The sequence below is a fragment of the Callospermophilus lateralis genome, chromosome 12, assembly GCF_048772815.1.
Source record: "Callospermophilus lateralis isolate mCalLat2 chromosome 12, mCalLat2.hap1, whole genome shotgun sequence".
NCBI lineage: Eukaryota > Metazoa > Chordata > Mammalia > Rodentia > Sciuridae > Callospermophilus > Callospermophilus lateralis.
The window spans coordinates 108,435,398-108,461,910 of record NC_135316.1 but is presented as its reverse complement, the minus strand read 5'-3'; the positions used below and the strand labels follow the sequence as shown (position 1 = coordinate 108,461,910).

Here is a 26,513-nt window from a genome sequence, read left to right as displayed (position 1 = left end):
CGGAGATGGAGCTTGCCGACTGCCATGGAGGTGAACCCATTAAGAAGGTGGGAGAGATCCTCCACAGCCCGCCTAGCTGACCAGGAAACACGAGTGCTCCGGGGACAGCCGCCCCCCAATAAGTAAACGCAGAACACAGTTGACCCTTTTATTGGCACAGTAACTTTTCAAAGGCTGGTATGGATAAAAGGTCCGTGTAGCAAGACAGAGGGGTCCGGGCACTGCCCAGAATTTCCTGACAGCCGGCGGAAGCACAGGGGGACAAAGCCTTGCGTCACAGCAGGTGAGGGACACAGCAAGCGAGGCATGCAACGTGGCTCGCGGGCGTCTTGCAATGCAATGTGGCTGCGGGAAGCAGCGTGGCTCCATCTGCTCATCTACACCTTTTGTGCACCACCAGCCGTGAGTTTGAGTGCCACGAACTGCCTGTAGCCTATGCCAAAGCTGGTATGGGGGGTGGGGTTCAACTAGGGGGTGCACAAGCCGCTTACCCAAAACACAGTGCAGGACTGCGTCCTCTTAACAGAGGGGAGCTAGACCTGGTCTCGCCCAGGCTTCTGCAGGGTGACACGGCAAAGCCAAAGCGACCGTTTCAAGGGTTCCAGGTGCTATCGGTTAAAAAAAGGTGTGTGGAGGGAAAAAAAAACTAGAAATGACCTTTTAAAATCTGTATTTTTGAAGAAAGGGAGCACCACCATTTTCAGAAAGTTATAAAATACAATAATAAACATGTAAATAATTACCAGGTTTGAGATTCCAATAAAACACACGCACCTACAAAGAAACGAAAGGTATGTCCTGTGCACTGCACCTCGACCAGTGCTCATGAGGACAAAGGCCATGTCTGGGGCTGAAGGGACACAGCACGCAGCCGCACAGCTCTGCCTACCCCACTGCTGTCTGCCACCCTCTGCTCACCCACGCTCTCCTCAGCCTTTCTGTCCTTTCCCAGGGACAGTGCACCCTATAGATGTGGATCCCGAAAATCAGAGTGTATTACCACAAAATGGATAAGAAAGAAGACAGACAGACAGACAGACAGACACACACACACACACACACACACACACACACACAGGAAGTCTTGTCTAGCCAGCGTCAGTGTCCTGTGCTTTTTCGTGTGAATGCGTGGAGGGAAGACCCAGCGTGTCGGAAGGCAGCTGCTGTGGACGCAGCCTGGATTCACTAGGCAGTTTGGTTCCGGGTCTGCAGTCCAGGGCCATCAGATGGTGGTGTCCCAGAGCTCAGAGGGCAGCCTGTTGCAGGAGGCCCCTTCGGGCTTCTTCAGCAGAGTGGGCTTCTTGCAGGGAGGCGGCGGAGGCGCCCTGGGCTCGCTGTGGTTCAGGGCCTGCTGCCAGTCTTCTCTCTCCTCGCACAGCTTGCGCCTCCACTCGAGGAGCTCCTGCAGGGCCACGCTCTCATTCTCCGAGAGCCTCAGCTGATGGATGACCTGTGCGGGGAGGAGGAGAGCAAAGCCGTCAGACGTGGCACCGAGTGCAGAGTGCGCTAGGAGCGCCTGGACTTGACAGTCGGGACTGGGTGGGACGAGGCCGCTCCACCAAGCCTGGCGAGTGAGGTTGCCAGGGAGGAGCACAGCAGGAGGTAGCTGGACTGGTCAGCAGGTGCCACACCTCCAGATGGTACAGGAAAGACTCCACAGCCCCTTGCCCTCCACCCCATGACTACGCGTGCTCTCGAGGTGGCTCACATTTTGTTTGCATTTGTCGGTAACAGACAAACTCCTAGAAACAGACTCCTCAAACTTCCCCGCGTTCTACCCACGGGGCTAACATCCAAACATGACTCCCAGCGCAGCACAGCCCCGTCCTGACCACAATGCTTTTATGGACCCAGCTCAGAGGCCCGTGAGGAGAGTCAGTCGTTCTGACTCTCTTGAGGCTGTGTTTGTGCTGGGAACTTCCTGTGCAGAGCTGCAGGTCCAGATGGCCCAGTTCCTATGGGAAACTCTGTACAAGGCTCAAGAATTTTACCAGTAAGGACCTTGGGCTCAGGCACCAGCTCCCAAGAACAGAAACTCCTGAGCATAACAAGATAACCCTAATGTCTCGCCAGTCCTGTGTTCCTCAGATTGCCTGCTTTGCTAAGACTTCGCCACAGATGACCTCTTGAGGATGAAACCTGTACGTGTGGATAGGGTTAGTATGCCACAGATGAGCTGGGCCAGCTCCGGGTCAGTCCGACTCCATCAGAGTTGGCTGCCAGCTGGCCCCAGCTTTCTCTCTCTGTGTGTGTGTCTGTCTTTTCCTCATGCTCCAGCGACCCTGGTCCACATGTTCCCTAAATCAAAGGCTACGGCTCTGAGAGATGAGGGGGCCACTGCAGTCCTCTCACAGTGGGACAGAGATCTCACACACCAGCCCAGAAACTGTTCCGAAGCATAGGCATTGCAAGAGACAGCCACGGAACCATCAGGCCAGCGTGCCCAAGGCAGGCAGCTGTGCCTGAGAACCTCGCTGGGGTATCAAGTGACACTCCATGTTGTGACAGCGACACAAAGAAGTTTGCTAAAGTAGCAACTGCAGGGTCTCTCAGGCGGCAAGCCCCCAAGAGGAAGGTGTCTGAACGTGCAACTGGACTGGCTACTCCCTCTTGCTTCCAAAGGCCTGAAGACAGAGCTCTGCGTGACTTGATCCTGGGCACAGGGGACGACTGGGTTATGTTGCTGTGGGCATCCCTTTTCGACTAGCAGCCAGTCAGCCATAACAACATAGGAATTGTAAACGACAGTTTTGTGACTTCCAAAGTGATTGATTATGTTGCTTATATTAGTCAGCTTTTCAATGCTGTGAACAAAATCCTTGATAAAAACAAATGAAAGAATTAAAGATTTTTTTAAAAATATTCTGAGTTGTAGATGGACACAATGCCTTTATTTACTTATTTTTATGTGGTGCTGAGGGTCAAACCCAGGTCCTCATATGTGTGAGGCAAGCCCTTTACCACTGAGCCACAACCTCAGCCCCAGACGTTCTGCTTAGAGGATCCAGGCCACGCTGGCTGACTCCATCACCTGGGCCTGAGATGAGGCAGGAGCGTCACGGAGAAGGGTTGGCAGGGCAGAGCCGCTCTGCTCATGGTAGCCAGGGAGCAGAGAGAGAGGACAGGCCTGGAGAAGGTAGCCCGTCCAGGGCACGCCCCGGTGACCAGCTTCCTCAACTGGGTCCCACCTCCCAGGGGTTCATCCGGGCATCCAGGGATTAATGCACCGATGAGGTCAGAGTCCTCATGATCCAACCCCTTCCCCAGAGCCCCACTTTTGAGCACCTGGGGCTTGGGGAACATTCTAGATCCTCGTCATAACATTGGTTAGAAAGCGCGAGATCCTGGAGATCAGACTGGGAGGACCGTGGAGAAATGAGAAAGGACAGGGCTCTCACCCCATCTCCAAATCACCAAATACCACGTTCCGCTCCTACTTCTGCCCAGAAGCTTCTCATCCAAACAACAGAGACAAAAGCACGGCAGGGTCAAGAGGCCGTGGTCCTTGGAGAAGGTCACCTGAAGGCTGCCAGGCTTGTCAGTGTGCCCAGCTCTAAGCCTCTGCCGAGCCCCTGTTTCCCTGTAGCAGGGACTTTCGAGGGACAGAATCAAGGAGCCAGTGTCAAGACAGGAGCCATCAAGGTCCAGCCTGGATTCAGAGTCCACAAGTCAGCCTCCCATCTCGGAACTTCCCAGAACTTCCAGTCTTGATGGCAAAATGTCCCCACACTGAATGCATAAGCAAGCAACAACAGCACCAGCAGAGCCCGGGTGTGGGACGGGACACTGCTGGTTTGATCCCTACTGCGATCCCTAGGCTCCAGTGGAAAGGGAGGGGCAAAGGCCGGTGGTCCTTAAAGGACACTTGTTAGACTTCAGGGCTCTGCCAGAATTGAGCAGAAATGAGAGATTCTGCAGGACAGATGCTGAGGAAGGCAGAATCGTCTAGTGTCGATGGAGTGAGCCCAGAGGGCAGGGTGGTGGGGAGTGTGCACAACACTTAGTCAGTTCACAGACACTTTGGCAGGCTAAGTATGTGCCAGGCGCCTTTCTACACACTGACAAAACTGCTCCTCTTGCGCGACTACAAAGCAGTTGCTGTTATTTTGTGGCTAAGGAAACCCAGGCACAGAGAAGGCAAGAAATTTGCATGGAAGACGGTGAGCCAGGCAGTGTGGCTCCAGAGCCCCGTCCTTAGCTCTGAGTGCACACGGTGACCATCACCCGGCAACAGCTGCCCAGGCTCTGACCCATGCCAGGACCAGAGCCTCCCACCCCACGCTCTTCCCTCCTCCTTCTTCTACTGAGCGTTGGTGATGTCTGTGGGAGTCTCCAGGAGTGGGCTTGGGGTCCCCATGGCCCTCCACTAGCACATGCTCTGTTGGTTCCGTGGGGTATTCCTGTGCATGGTCCTCAGCTCACAGGCAGCATACAGTGGTGGTTTCTGGAAAAATAACATCGCCAGATTGACTCGTGGGGAAGAACATTTAACTGCTGGAAGAATATGTCTACCAGCTCAGCTAATGATTTTCCCCAGACTTTTTGAGATGTCTTTCGTAAGTGACGCAACTTTGTGTTCACATGTGTAGGAAACAAAGCCAGGATCCCCCACTTCTGGATAGCACGGATTGTATTAAATTGGTTATGGAGGGTTACTGTACCCAATTAAAAAAAAAGTTAATTACAGAAGTCATATTTTTAAAACCTTCAAAAATTCTGCCCAAGTGACCAAATTCTAGGTGGGCAGAAGCCTTCTGAAGTGAATTGGTGATTACCAACTACTTTTCTTTTTTCTTCCACAGGTCCACAGAGCCTTTGTGTGTGTGTGTGTGTGTGTGTGTGTGTGTATGTGTGTGCCTGCGTCCGTGCGTGCGTGTGTGGTTCCGGGGATTGAACTCAGGGGCACTCGACAACTGAGCCATGTCCCCAGCCCTATTTTGTATTTTACTTAGAGACAGGGTCTCACTGAGTTGCTTAATGCCTCACTTTTTGCTGAGTCTGGCTTTGAACTCATGATCCTCCTGCCTCAGCCTCTGGAGCCGCTGGGATTGCTGGCGGGCGCCCAGAGAGCCCTTTCTGTCGGGAAGATAAACCATATGGCATTTGACATTGCACAGGACTAAAGAAACAAGTTGGAAACCTGGGGAGCCTCCGGCGAACTGCCACTTGCACACGGTGCACTTGGGGAGCTCTTCAATGATCTGGGTGACTGTGGCCTCAGGCTGAAGCTTACAAAGAGCCCAGGAAGCCCTCTCTAATGATGGAAGTGCTTCCCGAGCAGGAGGCTGACAGGTGGGTGGCAACCTCAGGCGCCAGATAGTCTCATCCTCAAAACCTGTGCAGAGTGTGAATCTGGGTGGAGCAGGAGGCTGGAGGTGAAGCTGGGAGTGTGAGACACAGAGCTGGGCCTCCTGTGGCCCTTGGTGCTAAGGAGCACAGGCCTGATAGCTCTCCGTCGACAGCACAGGAGGGTCAGCAGAGGACCGGGAGGGACAGGAGGCAAACAGGCTTCGCAGCCCCTTCTGACTTGATTTCTGACTTGATTCAGATGATGAGCCCTCACCTTGGCTTCTCAGGAAAGGACAGCGGAACCCTCAGGTGAAAGAAAACGCCCTCCAGTGCCTGTGGCTTACACAAGGCTTAGCACACACTTAGCAATCACTGCACATGTGAAGAGGTCGCAGCAAGATTACCAATAACAAGTAAAGCGATTCACAGTTGGTTCAGATATTGGGTTTAGCAGATAAAGACTCTGAAATGTTTTGTGGGAACAGAAGAAATGAGGGCCGATAGAAGAAGTATCAGAAATAGCCATAAACAAGAAGTAGAAGAGATACAAAGAATATGGCAAACCCATGATCAAGGAGTTCAGTCTCCCCAACTGGTGGTGGCATCAATCCACACATTTAGGAACCTCACAATCCACAGGACAGATAAACACACGTGTCACCACCAAGAGCAGCAACAGAAACAAACACAGGATATCACATTAAAAGTACAGTAAGACAAAGAACAAAGCTTCAAAAATTCAGAAGAAAAAGATGTTCCACATTTAAAAGAACTATAATGAAAATGAAGGCTGTCTGTTTGATAGAAACACTGACGGCCAGAAAACAATGAATTATAGGTCAAATCACTGATAATTTGGACAGATTACAATTTTAATTATAACTTGAATTTTTATTGAGTTTCAGAAGCATTTGGACAAACAAAAAAGGAAGGAATTTATCATAATTCTTCACTAACAGAAAGACAATAGGAAGTTTTTTTTAGGGTGAAGGAAAATGATCCCAGATGGAGAAATGGAAATTTAAGATAGATTTAATAAACCCATGGGTAAATACGAATTATATGCTTGGAATTTCTGACAGACTTTAAAGCATACATAAACACAGCATAACGCCAACAATAACTGCAAGAGCCAGGTGGGGTTAAGTCAAGTTTAGCTGTGTCAACCTTGGAGCAGAGCTGGGGAGAGGGGAAGGCTGTAAAATCCCACTGAAGCAGTGAGGAGGGGGCTCTATCCCCCTGCAAAACCCCAAAGGGCAGAGTGAGAGGTCACTTGAGCCACAAAGGAAAATAAAGGAAAACAAAGAGAACAAATATTCAGCTAACCTAAAAGAAAGTGGGAAAGATAGGGAAACAGATTAAAAATGGAGACCAGTGTCTAAAAGAAGATCAAGCATAAAAACCAGACAGATCCAGACCTCCCTGCTGTGACCGTGCCTCTCCTCCTGGTGGCACGGGCAACTCTGCTCGGTGGCAGTGTGTTGGACAAGTGTGCAGCTCTGTCCCCACACGGGAACAGAATGCATGTCTCCTGAAGGCTAAACTTGTGCCCACAGTTTCTCATAGCGACCAAACCCCACCAGGGGTGGCCCTCGGCCAAGCACTGCTGCCCAGGGTGGCCCTGCAGCCCGAGTCGCTCTGGGAAGCACTGAGGCAGTGTCAGGCGAAGTGAGACCCAGGGGCTGTCGGTCCCAGCCAGGTGATCGGGAGGGGTCCTGACAGAAAAGGCCAGGCCCCAGAGGGGTCTTTTCCTCTGCGGAAAAAGAAAAACGCTCTGTACCCTGGGAAAGCTGCTCACGGTTTCCTAGAGATATTTGGTTCCATGTGCAATAAAAGAGGTGAGACTTCTGGGCACACAGTCCACTGGAGAACCCTGCTCAAGCAGGACACGGATGTCTGGAATGGCACGGGAGTGAAGCCGCAGAGCGCCCCACCTTTGACCCCGTCAGCATGGCTCCTTGGTCTGCAACCACCTGAGGCTTGCAATAACCAACCCAAGCAGGGAATGAATCCTTTCCCTGAGGGATCCCGCGGGTAGCCCTACTCTCTAATGCAGAGATTAACAGCCATTGAGTCAAATCTACCAGGCACATGTAAGGACAGTTGCCAGAATATTAACATTATTAACAAAAAAAAAAAAAGGACGTCCGCAGGTTATGTCTTACGTGAAGGTTAAAATTCTGTGTAAGGATATGTGATAGCCACTACCTTCAACACGGCAGAATTCAGGGGTATTTTAGAATCATGAGCTGAAGAGGCTCCAAACAGGAAGACAGTATTTCCTGGCTGATCGTATTTAATCTGCTTTATTTAGATTTATTAAATCTACTGGACTGTGAAGCACGAGAAGCCTATTTGTGATTGTGAAAGAGCTTTAATATTTTAGAACCAATGCAGCAACTACGAGTGTTATTTACCTGTGGTCCAGTAATCTAGAAGTCAAAAAAAGAAAAAAAAAAAGCCATTTAACATATTATTCGACATGGTACAAACATCTAAATCACTATTTATCCTAATTCCTTTAACTCTTCTGTCCCAGTGGTAACAACAAAATCATGTGTCACTTCCTTCACCATTATTTGTTATTTCACAATCAACTAACCAGTATCATTTTAAAAAGCAATAATAAGCCAGGGATGGTGGTGCACATTTGTAATCCCAGTTACTGGGGAGGCTGAGGCAGGAGGATGGCAAGTTCAAGGATAGCCTCAGCAACTTAGCAAGAACCTGTCTCAAAATTAGAAATAAAAAGATCCAGGGTGTACTTCTGTGGTGGAGCACTTGCCTGGCAAGTGTGAGGTACTGGTTCTGACCCCCCGCTGTGTAAAAATGAAGAAATTTCTAAAAGGTAATAATGATTTTGGAACAAGTTTTTCATTCTGCTATTGAAGAGGAAACATTTTGTTTAAGAGAAAAGAAATTTGGGAGATTAGGGATGCCACTGCCAGGTGAGTGTGGAGTCAATGGCTTCACACAGGAGATAAGGCAGCCTGATTCACCTGCACGGTCAAGATGCCCTGTTAGCATTGCTTAACTTAATCCTGTTCCATTGCTTTCAAAGATTTATCTCATCCTTACTGTTTCAGGGGACTAGTTACCTCCTCATTCTTTTTTTTTTTTTTCTGGTCCATATCACACAACAGTCTTTGTGCATGATCAGTATCGTGTGTGCTCTGAGTACAGGGAGCACATGGTAGTTTCTCCGGAGCTTCAGACAGGCAAACCCCTGAGGGTCTCACTGTGTCCCACAAGGCAGAGACAGAGCAGGGCGAATGAGAGGGGTGTGTTCTGCTCTAATGTTCAACTGTCTACCTGGGAAGGGGTTTTGTGGGGGAGATTTCCAGAGGAAGCAACCTCAGGTCTGAATTTCAGGATGTGAGTGGTCACCTAACCAGTTGGAAAAGAGAATGAACTCAGAAGGGACATCCACAGGACTCAATGTACACAACTACCAGCCAAGACAGGGGACTTCCTTCTTTAACAAGGACGACAAACCCACACTGAGTTTGAGCTGGGGCTGGGCACTGACCTGAAGATATTTCTGGAAAACCTGGACTCTAGAGCTGCTGCCTGGGTGGATCCTGAGCTGGCCCTAGCGGTGAGCAAGGGCTTCCTGGCTGGGTTGACTGGCCACAGAGTGGGAGCGGTCCTCAATCACCTCCTAAGAACTGGCTGAGGGCCTTGTAAGTGACAAGTGTAAATGATTTACATAACCGCCTTAAAATCGTACCTATGCACACGCCTGTAGTTCCAGAAACTAGGGAGACTGAGGCAGGAGGATCACAAGTTCAAACTTTGCCAACTTAATAAGAACCTATCTCAAAATAAAAAATGAAAAGGTGTGGGGTGTAGCTCAGAGGCAGAGCGGCCCTAGCTCAATCCCCAGCACCGCCAAACACAAAGCAAAGGAGAAAAGCGAAAGGCACTCCATCTGCCACATAGATAGGGTGTTGTGATTTTGCCACTGTTAGCTCTGTGACTTGAAAAGTCCCTAAGCGTTGCTGATGGGGATAATCCTGACATCCAAATCAGATCATGCCGCAGGAAAGCCCTCTCACAGTTTATGACCCTGTGCAAATGGAACCCAGTTTTCCCTTGGCGATTAAAGAGAAGCCCTCTAAACTCTTAGCAAAACATTAGAATTATAACTACAATTTAAATGTGATTTAAAACTAAAGGAAGTTATACCAAAAGTTAAAAGTTTAGAGCTTTTTTTATTTTTAAAGGTAAGATTTTTTAAAAGTTTAAACTGATTTTAGTGAGTGTGTGAAGGCTTGGCCCATGTTCACGAGGAAGGTGACACATTATCACGATCTATTTCACTTGTAGGTTCATTTTTCTGAATGCAGCAGGCGGTGCCTCACCTCAGGGGTGAGGGGCAGGGGGCAAGATGCCCTCCAGCAGCACCCGCCTGGCCCTCAGGAGCCCTCTTACCTGAGATGCCTTTCACACTTCACAGACTCAGAGAAGTCCCTTTGACACACAAGAACTTTTAAATAAGTCCCCAGGAGCTTATAAACAAGGCTGTGCTGCATGGAAATCCCGCGGGGGGTGGGTGGTCCCACGGCCCTCGCTTGCTGTGGATTGAAACAGACCCGGGTGAGTTTGGATGGTCAGTGAGTGGGGTCATGGAGAGAGCGAGGCAGGCATTATAGACTTCCTGGTGGCCTAAGAAGACAATCCTGTGAGCTTAAGGGATCAAATGAGCTTATAATATGTCCGGAATTATTATTTTTGGATGTCACGATGGGGGATGGTATTATTCTACAACAGGCCCCAAACCCAGGCTTTTGGGAATGTGCACAGGGTCTCTTGTCAGTTTAAATGTCTTGGAAAACAAGTGTTTGCTGGAGGAGCTAAACAAATAATTGGAAATTGTTCTGTGGTTTTTAAACATGACATTCAAAGAGATCTGAACACTTTAGCTTATGGGCGCTCTTGCCCTTCAGTAGTGGGGAAGCAGGAAGTCACAGCTTATAGAGAGCTGTGAAAAGACAATCCCTCAAGAAAAGTGACAGACGGATCCCCTTTGTAACCCTGTGGCCCAAGATGGTCTTACTAGACCCCCCCGCCCCCCCCCCCAGTGGATTACCCACAGGCCAGGGGGAGCATTTTCATGAACAGCCTCCTGCTGGGTTGGATCACATAAAGAGTGCCCTTTGTCACCATCTGCCCTCCAGGTCCTAAGGACGGATGGGACAATGGGAAAGCACCCAGTGTGAATGCAGGCCTCTGCAGCAGGACCCAGAGTCAGCCCAGCACACGCAAGCAGATGCCTGATGGTCATGGTCCAAACCCATTTCCCACGGGGCTGGGATGCTGCCCCTCAAAACATCCCCTTCCTTTACGGAAACACAGTCCTTAAAAATAACTGTGCAACCTCAGACACAGGCGACTGGCACCTTGCGGCTCAGAGCGGGGAGTGATGGACGGCTCCATTCTGATACTGGGAGGCTGCTGATGTCAAGCCAAGACAGACAAGACGTGGATCTGGTTTCCATCTCCCCGCTCGGATTGTAAAATGTCTCGTGTTTCCCAACATCCAGGAAATATCAGTTGGAAATAGGGATGGAGCTTGATAAAATGATAGATGTGAGTTCATGCAATTGTATTCCACTTGGTTTCAGGGGCTACAAAAACACTAAATTTCTCACGACCTGGGGGACTACAACATGATCTAAAGGCTCAGGAGGTCCATCACTTCCATGGGCACTTACCTGTTTTCAATAATTTCCGATTGTGCGATTTAAAAAGTTCTGTGAGATGAACAAATTAACTTGAGAAAAACTGCCATGATCTCCCATGAACGTGCCTCTCCAAGGACAGCATTTATAATGCCAAGTTAATAATCTGCTGCTGAGCTTTTACCTTAAGTCTTTTCCCTCAAGGATAAAAATAGTCTTTGTTAAATAATTCAGATGTAAAATTGTGTTGCTGTTCATTTGTCACAGAATTGATTTTTCTATTGACTATTCACCCAAAGGTGAAAAGAGGCATCTACTGACATTTATGGAAATTAAAAGAGGGAAGTGTCTTGGCTGACTGAATAGTGAATATTAGTTTTAATTGCAAATCCCATTTCTACTCAGTGCTAACAAGATGGTGGAGGAAAAAAATTAAAAATAAAATTTGAAAAAAAAAAATTCTGTAAAACCAAGGTCCACCACAAGAAATCCTAAAAGTATTGCTTAGAACAGAACACGAATCAAGACGAAGTCTGGGGTTGAGGGGTGATAGGTGTCACTCTTTCCCAAAGAGCAAGAAAATGACCTGAAATTGGAAACTGGCATTTGTGGTAACCTGACAAGGTTGCATCCTTCCTAACCTAGAGGGTCCTCAACACAGCCAGCCCACCAAGTTCACTCCTGGGGGTTGTTTCTTCTGTTGCTTAAGGTTTAAATAAGCAGGAAACAATCCTTAAAGCACATGTGAGAAGTCTTATTGACCACGAGAGCTGCTCTACCTGGGTAGCGGGGGATTTTAAAATTTCTTACCCTTTATGGATGCTTTGGCGTCTTAGGAATTAAGAACTATTCTTTACCTTCATAAGAAGTAACATTGCATTGGGAAACATTTAGTAAAGCTTCGATAGACATGTATTTGGACTTTGCATCTGATTTTAACTTCTTAAGTCAAACGGACTTGGATGAGTGCATGTATTTTTTTCCATGTTAACTAAAAGTTACAAAATAGAAACTTAATGATTGCACAGTTCACCAAGTAATGTGTGTGGCATTGAGGATATGGATTTTGTTTGAAATCTGTTCTCTGACCTTAATTCATTTAGAAAACACTGCAGTATCAGTATAAGTAACCAGCAGATTTTAGCAAAAATCGATAACCCATATGTAGTACATGGTGACAATAATGACATATTATTGTCACAGGGTCAAGACGAAAACAGGGAATAGAAGAGAAAATAAATGTCTTTTATACCACAAACATACAAATTAAGTACTAAAATCCCCTTTAAAATATTTTTTTTGGGATAATAGGGGAGGCATATTCCAAATGTAAGGAGGTCTGGCTGAGGATAATTAATCTTAGAACTCTCCCTTCAAAGAATGTATGTTTCTCTCATTTGCTTGTTCAACAATCCTCAAGGACACTGCCTTTCCATGTTGCTGTGCCTGGGCCTGTGATAGGAAGTCCTGTATCCTCTGGCCACATGGTTTATCCAGGCCCATCATCTCTCACTCTCACACAGACGTTACGTGCAGAGCACGCTCTGTAATTCTATTTCTCTCCCCGCATTTGTGTGCCTGGGTGTAGAACCCACAGCCTAATGCAGTCCTTTGAAGCTTCCCGGGGCCTTCTCCAATACCACGTTCATATTGCTTCATGTTCACGGAGCAATTTAATATAGGGTCATTCTGTGCATAGAAATATGTGAAATAATCAGGTTAAACAGTGTTAGCCTCATTAGAGATGTGGAAATTCATCTTCCAACCTCAAAGTCACCTGGCTAGGAAGTGGCATCCAGAAGGCAAAATGAGATACACAGAGTTCAGTCAACCCTGTAGGCACTGATGATGCTATTCCAGGAAGTCCCCCTGCCTACTGCCCAGTTGACAAATGTGCTTAACTCACAATGAATTGGATGTCACCAGGATGGATTCTGCAGGACTTAACAAGATGCACTGAATAACCCACGCCCTCAAGGAGCTCCATGCAGCCTGAGCAACAAGACAGAAATCACAGAGATGCAGCAATGCACCACGTGGATAAGACAAGGATCCAGCGCTGTCCCAAGGCAGTTCAGTGATGATTCAGAGCAACTCAGGCAGTGATCACTGCTGCTGGGATGCAGAGGAGGCCAAGCACACTGAAAGACAGCAGGACACCTGCGGGTGGGGTTTGCTCTGGATCCAGGGGGGAGGTGCTCAAGAAGATGAAAGACCGCTGGTTTGAGTGGTGGCAGGACTGGGTCCACATTTGGTCACCTCTATAGTTCCAATTACACAACCACAGAGAGCAGGTGAGATGTAGCATAGGGCTGAGAGCTGGCTTTGGAGCCATAGCAGAATTGTGGGTACACAGGAGAGGAGGTGAGGGCAGGCGTGAAAACAGGAGTAGGGGTCTAAACCACAGAGTGCCAGGCCCCCTTGCAGGAGGACCAAGGACGTGAGGACACTCCCCACCTAGCCAAGTCAGCTAGCACCTTCGTTTGCTTTGCTTTGCAGGACTCAATGTACCTATTAATTTATTAAGTTCTCTAACATTTTCTAGAAATAGCAAACATTCATGTGTTACTGTGTTAAATATAATTAAAAATAAGGAAACCATTCTTATGAAACCAGGTGCTAATATAGCCCAGTCCATGTGGATGTTAAAGTTCAGCCGTCATTAGCAAAGGGGTGCAGAAGAGCAAGCCCTGGGCTGCAGGCTCACTGCTGGCTGGAAAGAGTCTCTTCTCTTTTCAGTCATGATTTCCCCATGTTTGCCTAGAATCACCAACTTGGGAACTGAAGGTAAGCACTTCTTGACAGTCACTAAAAGCACTTAAGGTCCTGAAAGTCTCAGAACATTCCTTGGGGGGCCAGCGTGCCCTGGGGGTTGACCTTGTTACAGAGGGAAAGCAAATCCATTGATTTTTGGAAGGGAATTTTGAAGAGTTATAAACTTTATTTACACATGTGGAAAACTTTGTGCATGAATGAATGCATGTGTGGGGTGTGTGTGTGTGTGTGTGTGTGTGAGAGAGAGAGAGAGAGAGAGAGAGAGAGAGAGAGAGAGAGAGAGAAGTGGTGAGCTGGGAGTACCACTGATCATCATTTTCTATTAAAACTTCTGATAAGCAGTATTCCAATAATCCTAACATTGGAAGATATGAATAAGCATGATTTTCACTAACTTAAATGAGTAATTAAGGATTCTAAATAACGGAGATTAAGTTAAGCTAATAAACTTCTACATTTAATAACGTTCAGCAGCAGCGATAAAATAGTCAGCCAGACAAATGGTGAAGAGGACCAGGGGGCCACCCAGTTCACTCTGCCGGCGGCTCAACACAGAGGCGTTCAGTGGGGCTTGTTCACAATAAGGTAAGGCCAGAGCCTGTGAGTGGATGCCTTCCGTGTGCCACAAGTGCACCTGGCCTCCTCCTGTTCCTGCACGACCCGTGTTGAGCTCTGGGATGGAGGGTCCCAGGTGGGCAAGGGAGTCTGTGCCGCCGCAGGGGGAGCCGGGGCCCCTGGCTGTGGCTCCCAGTGCAGTGGCTGGTCCCCTACCCGTGACTGCTCCTGCTCCTGCTCCCACCCGGAGAAACCTGCTCTCCTCCATTCCTGAGAAGAGGAGGGAAGGGGTTTGGCAGGTGCAGCAGCTGCTGCTGGGACCTCAGGGTGTCTTAGAGTCCCTTCAAGACACAGCACTATCCTGGGGGTCAAAGGGCTGAAGGAAAGGAAGAGATGTGAGGAGGATGAAGAGAGAGAGAGCAGGGCGTGCCAAGGAGGCAGAGTGAGAGGGGGCTTCTGATCAAGGCTTCCTCCCAAAATAGGTAACAGAAATCACCTGTGAGTGCATGAAATTAATCTAAACCCACTTGGGCTTCAAACTCTGGGCTTTTTATATCATTGACTTTATGACACTTTCCAACATCACGGTTCATCTGTTTTAGAACCTGTTTCTGACAGTGTCAGAAATACACAATGACAGTGTCAAATAGGAATGCAATCAGAGAAATCGGGGAAGAGCCAGGCCTACCAGGTCCACCAGGTCACAAAATGGATCCCGCACCACAGTGAGTGGGTTACATCTCCCCACAAGGGGGGCCTCCCCACAAGGGGGGCCTTATCTGAGCCCCAATTTTGCTTTCAAAATGTCACGAAATACGGACTCAGGCTTCTGGAGTCTTCTTTCTCATCCCTAGGTGTAAGCAGGAAAAGAGGAACATGTCTGATATCTCCCACTCACAGACAAGGCAAGGGTTGCCCTCTGCTTTCGCTCTGAGCAGGTCAGGGTTGAAGAAAGCCAGCCACAACTGACGTTTTAGAAGTAGCCTCTTGCTCCCACTTAGAAGTGAAAACTTCCACTTTCTGAGACTCAACACTTACAACTAATGGTCATTTCAACTCAGCTTACACACTGTACCAGCAGAGAGGGTTCACCAGGCCACCTGGCCCTCCTGCAGTTCAGGCACACCCTCCACCTGGGAGGCTCCCCTGGACCCCAGCACGGGGGACCCTGACCTCTGCCCTGCCTCTCTGCTCCTCGCAGCTTTCCTCCTGATTTACAGCTGCAACTCCACCCTATCGTCCTCCACCCACTCTGGACTCTCCCATCCTGCCAACCCCATTTGGCAATTTCTTTTCCCTGTTTTATCACCTTTCAGTGTAGCCTATGTTTTACCTAAACATGGCTTATTTGCTTTCTCATGCCAGAATTTACCTTCCACAAGGGCAAGGATATTTGTTTTGCAGACCAAGGTCTTGTGAGTGCCCACACCTGTGCCTGGCATATGTAGGCTCTCCACAGGTATTTGTAGGTGAACCAGTGAATGAACAAATCTCTGAAAATTCAATTTTATGCAGTCCATTCTCTTGGAATTCAGAATGCCAGGCACACACTGCCATACGCTTTGCTGTCTCATGCAACATGTGTACTGTGCACACGTAACTGTGGAGTTACACACAGGAAAGCCATGTGTATTGTTCTTTTTGGACAATGTAATGAATCTTCCCGAGTTGGCATGTGACTTTCAAGTTACATAACTTTTGAAGTCAGTCAGCACATAAAATGTGACTCCTCTCAAATCCTCTCTAAGAGATGCAGCTGCCTGCAGCCCTGCTTGCCAAGTTCCTGCGGTGTTTAAACCTGGGATTGGGTGGGAGAGGTTCAGGAGAGTGAGGACACGTGGTGCCTGTCTGCTTCTCTGCACTCTCCTTGGGCTGCCACCGGCCGACGGTTCCACCGAGCACCAATTTGTCAAGTGAATACGTTTGTGATACAGAAGAGAGGAAGCTGCATTTGGTGCACTTGCTACAAGTTCAAGAGTCCATCGGGCTCTTCACACACACACACACACACACACACACACACACACGTCATACCACAAAATAAGTCACACAAGAGAAACAGAGTTGTGGGAACAACATTATAGAGGCAAGCTCAGGGAGCCCTGCAGAGAGGGAGAGTCAGGGAGCCATGGGTAAGCATGGACACCACTGCTGGCAGCCTGCACCTTCCTGCTTTAGACACCCTACAGAAACTGTAAAATTTCACCCTGATTTACATCTGTCGTACGAGAAAAGTCCAGGAAGCTTAGACCCTACAGGTTACAAAATTAAACAGAACTTACAGAAAAAATACAGAGGGGCATAACTTTGTGGCAGGCAGCTGGGTAAGAAGGGCTTTCATTTCCTTTTAGGAACATACACAGGAGGTTTTCTTACACAGAATGAGAGACAGACCCCGACTGCGAGAGTCCATCAGTGTGACTACAGGAACATTGTAAATGCACATGGGACACTGTGGAAGCCAGATGCAGACGCGGGAGCCCACTGCAGCTGAGTCCCCCAGGTTACAGCACGACCTGGGGGAATGCAAACAGTGCTGTCTGAGGAATCAGAAAGGCAGGCCAACACATCAGATCCTGAAGGGCCACCTGGGAGAACAATGGCAGGCCCCGGATTAACACTAAGAGAATCCTGAGCCCTGCCGCAGGTGGGTCCTGGAGGAGACCCTTCGGCGGATACTAAAGCTGGCTGGAGGGAAACTCGGGTCTGCAGAGAGGAGGAGCACAGGAGCACCAGCCCAGGGGACTGAGAGCTGCAGGCCAACCCTTCTCTCCTTGTGTGGAGGTTGAAGGGCCCGTGCTGCGGCTGACTGTAAACAGGCGGCAACTACACACACGTCTATGGCCATCACCAAAGCAACCGCACGCACACAGGAGCCAAGAGGGCAGTGGGCAAGCCAGGTAGAACATCCCAGAGTTTTCAGGTATCCAAGAGGAGGTCCCGGAGGGAAACAGCAGTGGGACACACGGGAAGCACGACAGGGACTTCTGAATCCACCTCTATCCATGATCACATCACGTGTAAACGGCCCATCCAAAGCTCATCCGACTGAACAAAAACCAACAAGAGCCACCTGTATGCTACCTCCACCAAACCCCGTCAAATATAGAGACAAAGACTTTCAAAGTTGAAGGTGGAGCTGTGAAGGGAGGGGATGGAAGGTCCTCAGGTTCCACGACTCCAGGAGCCCACAAGCACACACTGGGTGGCACAGGAAGAGCATCTCACAGAGCCCTGGGAAAGAAATGAAGGCACTCTGTGCAGATGACGGTCAACAGAATGACGAGTGTCTGTCTTCGCACAGACAAGAGAACTCAGAAAGAGGAGTGTCGTGGATGAAGAAGTAACTGCTTCACCAGGGTTGTGATAATCCTCATGCCCATGACATCCAACAGCACTTCTACCCACCCGGGGCAGATGCTGGGGAAACTGAAGCCAAAGCTAGACTCTTGGGCTCTTCTGCCAGCGATGGACAGGGAAAGGAGAGAGGAAATCAGCAAGAATATAGGACGGAATGCCATCAATGACCATGACCTGATGGATGTTTCTAGAACACTTTGCCCGGTGACTGCAGAACACACACTCTCTTCAAAAGCACGTTCCATAAGGAGAAACCTCCCTGGGCCATAAAACAAGTCCTAAAATTTAAGAAAACTGTATCCCACAAGGCATTTTCTCAGATAATACCAAAATCAAACCAGAAATCAGTAGCAGAGCGTTATCTGGAAAATCCCCACTATCTGGAAAGTAGGCAACACTGGTCCAGGAGAAAGTCCCAAGGGAAAGTTGAAAATATTGTGAGTTGAATGAAAATGGAGATAAGATACATCAAAAGTGGTAGGATTAGCTAATTACAGTGTTCCGATGAAAATCTGCAACATTTTACTTTCATAGAAAAAAACAGAACACCTCAAATCAATGATCTCTGCTACCTACTTAAGAAACCAGAAAAAGAGAAGAAATCGTAAACAGGAAAATAGAAATCAATGGAACAGCAAAGAAACAGAGAAAATCAATAAAATCAAAAGATAGTTTTTAAAAGATCAATAAAAGTGATAAACTTCTAGCTAAACTGATCGGAAAAAAAAAAAAAATAAGCAAAGTGTTTGCCAAGCAGGAAGCTAGAAAGGAGTGTTATCCAGAATATTAAAGAATTCCTAAAATCATCAAGAAAGTCCCCCAGAGCAGTCAGGAAAAAGGAAAGGAACGGGGGAGTCGCAGGTCCGAGGCACCGACAGCAGCCAGGAATGCGTACCCCACGGGTGAAGAAATAAAGTGAACCATCAAGCCAAGCACCACCAGAAATGGGAAGCCCTGTTCCCGCTCACAGGTATGCAGACACTTGAGCTTTTGGGCAGAATCTGGCAACAGCCACCTGCTCAGAATGTCCACACCCAGCAGCAGCTCAGCGCTCCCCTTTCAGGGCAGCTCTGGACGGTGCTCCCCCCATCCCTTGGGCCATCAGGAGGGAGGCATTTTCACTGGGTCACAGCGACACGGCAATCTGGCTCTTCTCCTTTCCCCTCCACTGTGTCACGTCGTTGACAGGCTGTTCTTAAGGAAAGCACTGCCCACGTTTGCAGAAAACTTGCTTTTGAGAAAAGCTTGAGTGCAGGAGGTGAACTCACACCTAGAGAGTGTGGCTGACAGTCACTAGCATCACCTGCCTCCGGGCATCTTCCATGAGGATACTTAATTAGGTTGTGCATGGACCACACACAACAGATCCCAAGTCCAGCTGCCTTGTCCGACATGAAGGAGACAACCAGGGCTCCCTGTGGCAGGGGTGCCTCCCCTGGGATTGGGGGTGGCCAGGGAGGTGCATGACATCAGTAGCTCCTCCCAGCATGGTCCCTCAACTCCGAGGCTTCTGCATTTAACCTAGAACTAATTAATTCTCACTGTAAAACATCCAATGAGAGCACCTGATTTAAGATGGAAAAGATAAAATATCTGGGGCTGGGGTTGGAGTTGTGGCACAGCTGTAAAGGCTTTCCTAGCACGTGCGAGATTCTGGGTTTGATCCTCAGCACACATAAAAATAAATAAAACAAAGGTATTGTGTCCAGCTACAACATATATATATATATATATATATATATATATATATATATATATATATATATGATAAACCATCTTTTGTGGTTTGGATATGAGATATCCCCCAAAAGCTCACATGTGAGGCAATGCAAGAGGGTTCAGAGAAGAAATGATTGTGTTGTTGAGAGTCTTAACCTAATCAGTGAATTGATCTCTGATGGGATTAACTGAGTGGTGACTGGAGGCAGGTGTATCTGCAGGATGTGGGAATTAGGGCATGGCTATGGGGTATATATTTGTATCTGGAGAGTGGAGTCTCTCTCTCTGCTTCCTGATCGCTGTGATGTGAGCTGCTTCCTTCTGCCACCCTCTCCCACCATGATGTTCAGCCTCACCTCTAGCCCTGAGGAATGGAGCTGGCCTTCAATGGACCAAGACCTCTGAAACTGTGAGCACTCAAATAAACTCTTCCTCCTCTATAATTGTGCTGGTCAGGTCCTTTAGTCACAGCAGTGAAAAAGCTAAAACAAAAATTGGTACTGAGAAGTGGGGTTGTTGCTGTGATTAACCTGACCATGTGGTTTAGAAGCTTTTTGAGCATTTTGGCACTGGTAGGAGGAATTTTGAGATGTTTAGCAGTGCTTGTTGGAAATGCTTTAGATTGTTATAAGAGAGATTAATGGCCAATTGTGGTGGGAGCTCAGAAGACCAGGATGCTGATAGGACTGTGGTCAGTGACAGGGCTCAGAAAAGGACTCTATTGGAATTTGGAGTAGAGGCCATTTGTATTATATTCTGGCTGAGAAGCTATCTGCAGTTTGTCTGTGTCCTGAGACTTCCTCTGAAGCTGATTTTAAAAGTGATGGACTTCTTAATCTGACAGAAGAAATTTCTAGGCAGCATAGCATTTAGGCGGTAGGAGGGATATTGCTGGAGGTTTTTACCAAATTTATTGTGATAATCAGGAGAAGAAAGCAGGGCACAAAGATTTGAAAAACATGGACTTGAAAAGCTGGAGTGAAACAGGGCTAAGAAAGTTGCAGTTGTTAAAGACATTACTACCCACTACAGAAATGCTAAAGACTTTGCCCAGAGACAATAAGAAAGATGGCTTGAGGGCATCTCAGGAGCTGGCAAGATCACACCTGACTCAAACTCCAGGGAGTAAAGGTGAGGATTCTCTTGAGAAGAGACCAGTGGAGACCCTTCTTCCACAAGGGGGCCCAAGAAGTTTTTTTCAACAGGCTCAGCCACCCAGACACTCAGAGGCTGCTGCGGCCAGGGTGCCTAGAGTGTTGGCTACTGCTCAAGACGGAGGCAGACTTTGGTGTCTACCACGTGGCGCTGGTTCTGAAGGAATGAAGGATGCTGGAGTTAGGGGTTCACGGGGGCTTCCACCAAGATTTCAAAGGAAGACCTGAGAGGCCAGGCAAAGTGCATCAGGGTCAGTGTCCCTGCAGACACCCGCTGAGGAGTCAAGGTGTGGAGATGTGAGAGGAAGCCGAAGCTGCAGTGGAGACCCCTGAGATTAAGACATGCCAGTAACGTGGGGCATTATCCTAGGAAAGCTGGAGGAATCGAGCAGAGATAAGCCAACTGAGAGACCACTGGGGCTGCAGCCTACAGGGCCACAGGGGCAGATGGACCCAGCCCTTTGGAGAGAGCATCATGATGCCGTGTGCTCCAGATGCAGGACACAGAACTACAGGACCTGTTGGCCCAGCTGGGTTTTGGTCTTGCTTTGGTCTCATCCCTTATTTCTATGCCCCTATTTTTGTAAATGGAAATGTGTGCTCAGTACCTTTATATTTGTAAAATGCTTTTAATTTTATAGGAGCTCACACATGAGATTGCCTTGAGCTTCAGAGAAGACTTTGGACTTGAACTTTGAACAATCCCAGAACTGTTGAGGCCATGGTGACTCTTGGAAATGGACTAAATGTATGTTGCATTGTCAGATAAATGAGAGCTTTGGGGGGATGGGAGTGGAATGTTATGGTTTGGATGTGAGTGTCCCCCCAAAAGCTCAAGTGTGAGACAATGTAAGAAGGTTCTGAGGAGAAATGATCGGGTTGTGACTGTCTTTATAACTCACCAGTGAATTGATACCTGATTGGATTAACTGGGTGGTAACTGGAGACAGGTGGGGTACGGTTGAAGTGGCTAATTGGGAGTATGGCTACGGGGGTATGTTTTATATCTGGAGAGCAGAGTCTCTCTACCTGATGGCTGTTATGTGAGCTGCGTCCCTCTGCCACCCTCTCCTGCCCTAATGTTCGGCCTCACCTCTAGCAGGGAGGAATGAAGCAGGCCTTCTATGGACTAAGACCTCTCAAACTATGAGCCCTCAAATAAACTCTTCCTCCTCAGCAGTGAAAAAGCTGACTAAACACCATCCCAACAACATAATAACCATTTCCAGAATAATCCAATAATCTGTAGAGCAACCCATTTTTTTTTTAAACCTATTAAGGGGATGCCCAGCACTGGCTAGTTTTCATGGGTAGTACAGGGTTACGGACATAACTCTGGTTAGTCAAAGTCTGGCATGGAGAAGGTGCTGTGCTAACCACAGGGCGATGATGCATTCCTCTGTGGCAGGATGGAATTAAGAATTCAAATACTGCGCTTAAAAATCCAGCTCGAAACCTAACAAAACAGCAAGATGCATTGTAGCTGGCTGTTTCCCCACCTGCTGTGTTTTTTCATAAAGGCATACCAGCACATAATAGAATTCCGCTTCAAACTACACACAGGATAGGTTCTATCAAATCCCAGTTAGCTGTTGGGTTCTGTTGGTACTATACAATCTCCTACCTATTTTAGGTAACATCCGCTATGTCCCATTCAGAACTGGTGTTCAGGATACTAACCCTGGGAGAGGGGAATGTCATGAAAACCATGACAAGCATTTCTCTGAACTTACACAACTGCAGGCAACATGCTAGGCGTGCCACACATATTCTTTAAATAACCTGAAAAATACTTGCTGTTTTCTATGCCCACATGTTAACAGATGTGGGATTCGTCTTCAGTTCTTTTTTCTCCTCTTTCTTTAATTTGAATAATTTAATCAACATACTATTGAATGAAGTCAGCAGGACGACACATATCTTCCAGCTGCGTCCCTCTCTCCTGCACAGATGCCTGCTAACTGCGGGTTGCCCATCTGGAAGCTGAGTGTGTGCAGGTACCACGAGGCCATTTTAGTAAAAATCAGCCACTACTGTCTTTAGTAAAAATCTGCCACTACTCTGATTTCTCACTCTTTCAATGTTTCTTATGATTGAATTCTCCTTATTGATAAGAGTCAATTAGAAACACAGCATTTTAATATACTTAAGATATATATATATATATATATATATATATATATATATAGGAAAAGAATAAAATATAGAATTTTTAAATTAAATTAAAATGTTTAAAATTTTTATTTTCCAAATTTCTATACAGGTCCTGCCCTTTCCCTGTTGAAAATGCTCCTGTTTGACTCAGACCATCGAACTAACTGGCCACCTGGGTTTCTTGCAGTTAACAGGTGAATCGCCAGTGGAGAGCACTGGTTCTCAGAAGACCCGGGTGTGTGACAGAGTCTTCATATGAGGCCTCCTCTGTTCACAGCTCAGATGATGATAGATAGATGACAGACAGACAGGTAGGTGGACAGAGAGAGATAATAGGCAAGTAGCTGATAGATGATAAGTTGATCCTTCTGAAAGGATCATCTTGCTGTTCCCTGGTATTATTTCATCTAGCACACAGTTTGTTTTGATTCCATGTGATAAAGTATTTAGATCAATCCATAAGAGAAAAAGAGAATATAGAAAAGTATTGGATTTATTTAGTAGCCTGCAACTCTTAATTTTGTTGATATGTGACATTACAAGGAGGTTTCTTTAATGGTTTGGTAAAACCAACCACAGAGCTATTTGTTTCTGGATGTGGGTCAGTTGTACCTGGATCATATATGGCTGTCACCAGCAGGTATATCAGGGGTGGGTTACATATTTATTAATATCTTGGGCACCGGATCACCACCGTTTTAGTGAAGACTATCAATGATTCTCGTGATGAATATTTGAATGTGACCAATATTCACAATAACTTCATTCTTTCACAAAGCAAATTTTTAAAGTTTGAGAAGAAATATGATAAATACCCAAAATGAAAATGAAAGCTCATGACGTGGGCAGCACTGCCACAGGGGTAGGCAGCTGGGGAAACCGAGACGCAAGGCAAGGCTGGTAAAGCTAATGGTCAGTTGAAGGCACATCAGCCACGCTCAGAAGAACCAAAGGAAACGCCTCATCTTTCAGTGTCAATAGTGGAACCCTGCACAGGCCTATAAGCAGCAAGTTTTCTGCTGAGGGTGTGCACCAGGCAGTAGGTTTGATCCATGCCCTTCTGCCTCCCCCTTGTTTTGCCCCACCCCACCCCCCAGCTTTCACGCTGTGGCTCTATTTATAATCCTCAGGCTTCCTGTGTCAGGTTCCCGGCTGGGTGAGTCAGCAGAGGGGTGTGCTCACAGCAGAGAGCAAGAAGCCATTCTGGGATGGAGATGTGGTATGTCACTCACTGTGGAGTCCATTCTCCCTAAGTCACTTCCAAGGACATTGTGCCAAATAGCACAAACTTTCAAAAAACTCCTAAAATTTAAGTAGATAGATGTCACATTGTTTCTGTAAATGTTATCTAATTTCAAAACCAACTAAAACCTATGAGATTTCAGATTTGAATCCACAAAGCTCCCTTTAAGAACCAGTGCGTGGAATTCCATGATGTCATATGTTCACTGTTGGTGGTATTTATACCCATGCTGTGGAAAGTCATAGATATTTACCATGGTTCACAGCATGGACCTACTGAGGACCACATGGGCACAGCTGCTTTTATGACACAGTTACTACCCCAACTTACACTATTTTGACTACTTTTAATAAAACTCATTTTTACTGCTTTCATGCAAAGACATATTTGGCAAGTTAATAAAAAGTTATGATGGAATACAGCATAAACTATATTTTCTGTGTGTTGTTATCTCAATAAAAGAAACAACAACCATTTATCAAGGCTCTGCTCCTATTAGAAAGTGTTCTACATCATATTAAAAATAAATGAAAAAATAAATATTAATGAAGAGTCTATACACTTAGGATAAAACAATACTTCCTTGAATGTAACATGGATTTGATGAATAATAACAATTAAATTAGTGTTTCAGACAGAATTCTTATCTGCAAGCAACAGAACTAACTCTGGACATCTCCAGCAGATGGAAGCTTTACTTAAAGGCTAAAGAGAAATAAAGTTGGAGGAAAGGTGGGTAGATGGGCTGGTGGAAGAGACGCCAGGCAGCAGAGGCACTCTGACAAACACTGTTGCCGCTGGGTGGAGCCCCCAGATCTGCACTGTCACCCCAAGGCACCACGTCCATTCTGTTCATCCCTTATGTTTCACCCCACATCCTTGGTAGATAGGCTGAGCCTATCTGGTGTACTTGTCCAGCTGTCAAAGGAGAAGTAGGAGGGGGCAGCTCTCCCTTTACATCTTCACTGTGGTGGGTAAGAAACTGAAAAGTGAGACCAACAGCCAAAACACCAAATCACAAACGACCAAGAAGGCTACTTAGTCTTTTATCTTGACCCCCCAAATTTATCACATTTATGAAAGATGATTCCTCCATTCCTTTTAATGGCTCATGGCTAGTTCATTACAGAAACAGGATGCACGAACTGACATCCACCCAGCCTCAGTGAACTTTCTGGGTGATCCTACGCACGTCACGGCATCTCTCTCCTCTTACCTACAATGATGCCCATGCATGTCAGGCTCCTTAAAAGGGTGCCCTTAAATGATAGTGGTGCTGGTTACAGCACTGACGTCCTCAGAGAGGGATTCGATTCTTGTTTTATATTTGGCTTCACTGCTATAGGACCAATGCATCCAGGACTGACTTTCTTCATGAAATTTCTGTTGAATTCCATTGCTGGAAAACCTGCATCTATGTGTCTACACTTGCCCTATAAATGCCTCATAAGAGAGCTTCTGGAAGATGTGTGGCCTTTGGATCTCAGGGTCACATCATTCTCTCAGTGTATCAGCCCTGAAGAATCTGTCCTCAAGTGTGAGGTCACAATCTGCATGGAAGAGAAGCATGGCCTTCCACTTACTCAGGGAAGGAAAGTATGTAAGATGACCAGCAGCTTCTTCATCATCAGAGGAGTGGGCCTCGGAAAACGGGCCCTTCAAAACCCAGAGAAAACGAGTCTTTTCCCATCTCTCCTTACTTCTCCGGCAAATCCCTGAAAGACTGGAGGAAAAGCTCTGGGAATGCCTGTTTTATGAACCGTCTCTCACAATCCCTCCTTTTCCCTATGAACCACACTGTAGTGGAAGCCCTGGAAAAGATGGCGGATGGCCTACGTGTTGTAAGCTGGAGGAGTCAACTCTACAGTAAAAACCCAACCCGTCTTCACCACGAGCAGGTTCCTCTGTGAATGATCGCAGAGCAGGTGCATCTTCAAGGAGCTAGTTCAGGGCCCAGACATCAGCACGAGTGGTTCTGGCAGACTGCACACCCTAAGACTGAAATCACTGACTTCCTCAGCACTTCATCAGCGTTATCTAGGGAATCTCAGCGACAATGTGGCCATGCCTACCTAATCCCAGATAGCCTGACGATTCTTAGCTGGACAGTTGATTTCATGGGAACATCTGGATTCTCAGCTGAGACCTTTTCAGCTTCTATGTAGATGCTTGACATAATACAAACTGTACTGGAACTTCATCGAAGCTGAGAATCCTGTTGCTAAAGCAACAGTATTTTAATGTGTTGATAATAAGCTCCATAACTGTGTCTGGAAGCACCCTAAATGCAAGGCCACATCATTTTAAAAGATAATTATTAAAAGTAGGATTTAAAAATCAACATTAAGAGAAAAGAACACCCTATTACATAAATTCTTCGTATTTCAAAAAAATGCTCAAGTCTTTGTTTTCTCTTGAATAAACCTTATTTGGTGACATTTTTAAGGCCAACCACCACGAGTGTGGACATGAGATCCACGAGCTGCACAAACAGCGGTGTGAGTTGTGCTCTTCCGCAATGCATGGAGCTCTCGTCCTGTGCTGTGGCCCAGGTGGGGCTGGACTGGATGGCCGGCCACA

At 47.1% G+C, this 26,513-nt stretch overlaps 1 protein-coding gene across 1 annotated transcript in view; it reads right to left on the bottom strand.

Annotated features, from left to right (window-relative positions):
- Positions 1 to 1,222: 1,222 nt before the first annotated feature.
- Positions 1,223 to 26,513, bottom strand: part of Myo16 (myosin XVI) — a 393,713-nt gene continuing 368,422 nt past the window's right edge. Inside the window, exon 34 of the mRNA XM_076872404.2 lies at positions 1,223 to 1,450. Within this exon, the coding sequence (XP_076728519.2) occupies positions 1,223 to 1,450 (228 nt within the window). The remainder of the gene's footprint in view (positions 1,451 to 26,513) is intronic.